Raw genomic sequence first — 6,470 nt, forward strand, 5'->3', positions numbered from 1 at the left:
TGACCAGTATGGGGCAGAGTGGGTGTCTCCAACGAGAGTCACTTACTAGGCATCACCTAAACTCACAGCTGGAAAATACTTTCTGTGAGATGAGTGTCCACAAAAAAGACTCAGAAGTGCTGGGTGGTGGCGCACGCCTTTAATCCCAGCACTCGGGAGGCAGAGGCAGGCGGATCTCTGTGAGTTCGAGGCCAACCTGGTCTAGAAGAGCTAGTTCCAGGACAGAAACCCTGTCTCGAAAATCAAAAAAAAAAAAAAAAAAAAAAAAAAAGAGACTCAGAAGGATGGAAAAGGTGTAAGGGGGGGGAATCACTCGAGTCAGGGTCAAGGCAATGTCATATAGAACAGATTTCATGGTCTAACTACGTCATCACCATGAATAATCACTAGAACTTTGATTGATTAAATTAGGATTTTAAATTCTCCTAGTGGCATTTAATTGCTCCTGATGCTGTGGGTACATTGGCGCTTCTGTGGGTGTATAACAGCTATAATAAAGGCTTAATTGAGTGCCTGCTAATCCTCAACAGCATCTTGAAGGTTAGCTATCATTATCCTGATTTTGATAGAATGGTCTTGCAGGAGGCTTTCAAAGTCACCCAGTTATTAAACAGAAGAGTCTGAATTTGAATCCAGGCTTCTCTTCCTCTGTTCTCCCAGCTATATCTCCCTTCTCTTAGGCTGACATACTTACATCCCAAATCTCCCTTAAAAATACTTTCCAATAGTGAAAGGTCTCAGAATGCTGTAGCTTGTTTCCAGGGAAGAACAGCGCTCCTTAGAGCAAACTCCTTCTAGCAGCTTTCCATTTCTGAAGAGCATTTGATGATTCCCTGTTCAGAGCTCATACATCTGTCAAAAGATATCATGCAATTACCCCTAGGGATAGCTAGCATTCACCCACCTTTCTCTGAAATTGAAATGCAGGAGCTCCCTCGGTGCTGGTCCGTTAGATCGGTGGCTGTCACTGATAAAGTGTCTCCTTGGAATTGCATAGACAAAGCTCCAGGGCTGCCAATGGGCTGCTCACAGCTCCTGTGGATACAGCATGCCTGGTGGTGATAGGCAAGTTTCTGAGTTGTTTTTATTTTGCATTATGTCCCTGGGAACTTAGATGATGTAGGAGGAAATGCCTTCCTTAAATCACAGACTCTAAAGTGAGGCAGCCAAACATCGCCCATCTGGCAGTCAGATTCCTTCAGTCAGAGACACAAAGGGACTTTTGGAAGCCAGCAAGGGACATCATGGTTTGTCTTGCCAAGAATTACCATTTAGTCATGCCCCCCACTACACTCCAGCATGCTCCTCTCCTTTGTAATCTCTGGAGTCACCTACTTGTTTTGGGGGTGTCTACCTGAGATGAAGCTGCAGTTGCCCAACTGTCCTGGTAATTAGCTGCATAAGTCTCTACAGTTGTGAACCACACCAGCCCGTCTTCAGGACCTAACATTGCCAGTTGCCCATTTTATCCATTACTAACCCAATTTATCTCACGCCACACAAATCAAACTGTATTCTATGCACCTGGAATCCCTGTGTCCACTGCTCTCTATTGGTTTCATAAGTATTTGTGCTAGATAGCCACCTGGGTGAACTGTCGTGGGCTGTGCTAATAAATCCCTTTGCCCTCTGATTGTTGGGTTTGGCCCAGAAGAACCCCGAAGAGTTTTGGGAAGCATGAGTTAGAGACTGATGCTCAGGCTTCCCAATAACCACAGCTCCTCTCTGTCTTCCCTAGGACTAACTCTTTTTTTTTTCCTTTTTCTTTTTTTTTATTCTTTTTTACTTAAAATTTCCAACTGCTCCCCGTTTCCCATTTCCCTCCCCCTCCTCCCACATATTGCCCCCTCCCCCCGCTCCCCTCTCCCTATCCCCACTCCACTTCTCCTCCCCCTAGTCCACTCCCCCTCCCTCTCGATACTGAAGAGCAGTCCAAATTCCCTGCTCTACAGGAAGACCAAGGTCCTCCCACTTCTATCTAGGCCCTAGGACTAACTCTTAATTCCTTCCTATTCCCTCCCTCCCTCCATCCTCTTTTAGGCTTCAGGTTAGCAATGACTCTCCATGATGTCTAGCCCTGGCTTGTTTCATCTGTTAGTTATTTAACCCTAATCATTCTTTATAAGTAACCTCTCCTGTAAATTCTCCAAGTTGCCTTGTTGTAAGTACCTTATTTTCCTACAAGGGCTGATACATCATCCTCCAGACCAAACTTGTTCTTAAAATTAGCTACCATTCATACAATATATTTATCCATCTTGTATTTGGTGCTGTGTTGTAGGCATTGGTGACAGAGTGGGTATCGAAATAGAGGATCTGACTCAGGGGAGCTTAAAATAGCTCATGGAGAAGGTGTAAATACATTTATAAGAAAGAATAGGAGTGATGAGGATGACAGTGAGGACAGCACTCAGCACAGGGACCCCGTCATCCAGTGACATCCTAGCTGCTGGTATAACTCACAAGCACATCCTCCCCTACTGTAGAATAACTTTGGGGATGTTAGAAATTAAGTTCCTCTTACGTTTATATCAGTCTTTAGCTTTAGCCTACTGCCTAGAACGGTAAGGAGATGCAACAAACATTTCTCTAGTTAGTATGGACCGAACCTTCAGAACATTGATCAGCCTCAACTCCAGCCTGCTCACTATAAGTTTATGTTATCAGGCTGGAGGATGGTAAGACTGCATGCTTTCTGAGCTCCTAGGAGAACAGATACCATGCTTTACTGGTCCAGAGAGAGAGTCATTGCACGGAAAAGAACATCACTTGCTTGGTGAAGAGTTTGGTAGCTACTGTCAGTTAGCACACGTTGATACTTGTCAGTAAGCATAGGAGCCATTCATGGTTGGCGTGTGGATGAGTTCTTTCTTTGTTTCTCTTTCCTCACAAGCCTGCACTGGATTTACTAGAACCATGGCTAAATTTGGTATGGGAAATCTCAGCTTCATTTCAGAGCAAGGGGCTTAGGAAAATAGATAGAATAGATCTTTCATTGAAGTTTTTAAAACTTAGACCCTCATGAAGAAAATCAGTCCTAGGCAATGGAGGCGTCAGGTACAGTTGTAACAGCCAACTTATGGGCAGGAAGCAGAAGGGTGCTGTCAATGTGGTTATCCTAAGTTCATAATCGTTTCTTTTCTCCACAAAGTGATTGGTTAAAACAATCATTATGTGAAGGTCGTATAAGGAAATTTATACCAGTAAGAAACACAGAGTGAGACTCAGCAATGGTAAGATGGTACCCAGCCTTTACCTGCCCATCCCTTAGAGTGTGGGTTCTCAGGGCTTGTGTGAGACATTTAATTTTCAGGAACTTGTATAATATAAGGCACTAACTTTATTGTCATTCAATAAATATGTGACTGAACAGAAATAAAGTAATTAGTTTTCAGACTAGAGAGTGGGTGGGGCAGTAGAGGAGGAAACAAGAGGAGGGAAGAAAATTAACCCCAAAAGGGACAAGAGAGAAAGTGAGAGAGAGAAAGAAATGTAGGAAGCACAAGGAACAGATAGCCAAAATTCAGGTGGTATAAGCAAATGGAATTGAAAACTAACCATGGACTGTATAAATGGATTGTGATCTCCTGCTAAAACTCAAATATTGCCAGGCTAGATTTTGAAAACTTTCATTAGAGAAAACACTAAGAATGTAAAGACAGGGGACATAAAATGATGGGGAAAGGCAGGCAGTGTAGTGCTCTGCATAAAGACGAAGCTGGGTCACCTTAAATATAGGAGAGAGGGTATTAAGTATGGGAGAAATGCAAATCCTAACTCAGTAACCATGAAAGACATTGAATTATTACTTAACATTTTTATTATAAAGAAAATATAAAGTCTTGCATATTGCTACACATGAAAAGGACAACCACAAATCAATAAAAGTTCAATCTACCAGAAAGATAGAATTCTGAATTCATGTATTCCTCAAAGCTTAACTTTGAAATATATATAAAAAAGACATTTCCAAAACTGTGGGTAGCTATGAAATAGGAAACCCATTAAAAATCATAAGTGGACATTTTTGTCTATAACTCCCCAGATGCATAACAAGTCAATAAAGAGTTAAAAGTTTGAAGAACACAATTAATGCACCAGACCTGGGGACCCGCCCAGCAGACTGGACATGCATCCTTTATAAGCAGTGCACATGGAACATTGGTGAAAGTAGACCCGGGAGTAGGCCATGAAGCAAATCACACAAAATCCAAAGAATTCATACCGTATAGCCCACATTATAAGATAGCTATATTAGAAATAATTGTAAAATTATATAAGGAAAACCATTTTTTTAGAAATTAAGAATATTCATTAAAAAACATAAGTTGATGAACCTAAAAATTAATAAGCATTTAAACCTGAGCAGTCATGAATACTCTAATCAAAATTGGTTAGAAAGCAAAGATTATGGTCTTGGTGAGTATACCAGAGTAAAAGGAAATTTGCAAAGCAATAAACCAAGCATTTAACTCAAGTAAGAAAACAAACCAAAGAAAGAAGGGAAACCAAAGAAAGCTAAGAGCAAAAGCCAGTGAAAAAGTACTACCTAATAGAAAGTATCCCCAAAGCTCCAACTCGTCTCTCTTTTTCTTTAAAAGACAACAAAAATGACGAATTGCTGGAAAGAGAAGAGACATTGATAAGCTACATCAGATGCAAAAAGAAAAGAGATCTCACTGTAGAATGGATGACATTATCAAAATTAAAAAGATGGTGTGTGTGTGTGTGTGTGTGTGTGTGTGTGTATGATAAGCTACAGAAAAAAACAAAATGTGATCAGTACATGAGCAAAACAGGTCTGTGACTCCTCAGGGGGTAGAACAGAGAGCTACAATGAGAAGAAGGGTGAAAACATAGCCTCCTCGAGTACTAGAAAAGTGCTTTCTTGGGTTGAATGATAGGCATGTCCTCTTCATAACCTCACCTTAATCTTGCATACATAGGCTCTCTGCATATGTATGTATATCATACATTGCACAATAAAACAATCAGTCCAACTTCCAGATGCTTCAGAGCTGCAACTAGACCCCCACAAGACCGTCCAAGTAGGGGTCAAAGAATGAATTAGATAGGATTTTTTTCTCCAGACTTTGATTTGAGGCTGAAACCGGGGTTTTTTGTTCCTTGCAGCTCTAATTTCTCATCTACTCTTAATGTAGTGTTAGCTCCCTGTTCCCAAGTCATTTGTCAAGAAAGTTAAGGGATTCCTAGAACTCTCCCACAATCTGACACATAAATCTTAGTGGTCAGAGTAATGTGATGTAGCTATTTCTTCCTTCAAGATAGCCTTGGGGAGCAATTACTTTGCCACTTCAGTTAGCAGGGGGAGTGGAGTAAAAGGATGTGAGGGCAGGATGGTTTCTGAACAGCTACTCAGCAATGCTTGTCTAAATACCGCACTGAGAATTCTCCCTCTTCCCCCCAGGAGCCAGTCTGCGAGATGACTTATACAAATATTTCTCCTTCCATCATTCCCACGGAGACACCATGACTGTCATGGATCCAAAGCAGATGAACGTTGCTGCTGCTGTCTGGGCTGTTGTATCTTACGTTGTTGCAGACATGGAGGAGATGCTGCCCAGGTCCTGAGGAGAGCAAGAAGAAAGGCCCTTGTCCTCGTTAGTTGGGGACCCTGGCTTTGTGTCTTCAAGATACCAATCTTCACAAAACAGTGTTATGCACTTAATCTACAGGGCACAGCTTTCTCCATCCCTTCTGTCAATCATCTCTTTTTGATTCTTTCTTACCTGTTTCTAGAATAAGGCATGATCCTCACTGCTTCATAGAATCAACACACTGTGGGGAATCACAATTAAGGCATTTCTTTATACCACTTTGAAAATAAACAAATCTGTTTAAAGCCTCTGATTTTGCATATTCATTTATAAACATTAAATTAAATGTAATGAGACCAATTTGTGGTTTAGATTATGGCAAAGAGTAAGAGAATTACAGAATCTTAATATTTTAATTGACTACATGAAGAGATTTGACTGTCTAGTTTGTGCATTTTATATTACACATTTTAATGAGATATATAAATTTCAAATTGGTAAAAAAAATATATCTGCACTTAGAAAACAATCAACTCTGTATACTCTAGGACCTTCTAAAGATGGGCAGAGGAAGCTGTCACTGAGTAAATGATATTGCTGTTTAACATGTATGTTTTGTATCCTTCAGTTTCTCAGAAGACATGTTTCACAGTCAGTTTACTGAGGTTGAGCTCCAGATAGACCAAATAACATTCACAAAATTCCCAGAGGAAAAACTCACTCTCAGCTTCTCTGTAGACAATGCTGCTGTTCTTCATTATACAATATCTAGTATTGAAGTATTCACTAAAGAATTACAAAACACAGCAGAGTACGATGGTGCACACTGAGAATTCTAACATATGAGAGGGTAAGGTAGGAGTATCAAGAGTTCGAGACCAACCTGGATCTCATCAAAACACCTGTCTCAAA

At 40.7% G+C, this 6,470-nt stretch overlaps 1 protein-coding gene across 1 annotated transcript in view; it reads left to right on the plus strand.

Annotated features, from left to right (window-relative positions):
- Positions 1-5,886, plus strand: part of Cpq (carboxypeptidase Q) — a 336,477-nt gene extending 330,591 nt beyond the window's left edge. Inside the window, exon 8 of the mRNA XM_057791890.1 lies at positions 5,429-5,886. Within this exon, the coding sequence (XP_057647873.1) occupies positions 5,429-5,592 (164 nt within the window). The 3' untranslated portion in view covers positions 5,593-5,886. The remainder of the gene's footprint in view (positions 1-5,428) is intronic.
- The last annotated feature ends 584 nt before the right edge of the window (positions 5,887-6,470 follow it).

This window comes from Chionomys nivalis, chromosome 17 (genome assembly GCF_950005125.1).
Source record: "Chionomys nivalis chromosome 17, mChiNiv1.1, whole genome shotgun sequence".
NCBI classification, from domain to species: domain Eukaryota; kingdom Metazoa; phylum Chordata; class Mammalia; order Rodentia; family Cricetidae; genus Chionomys; species Chionomys nivalis.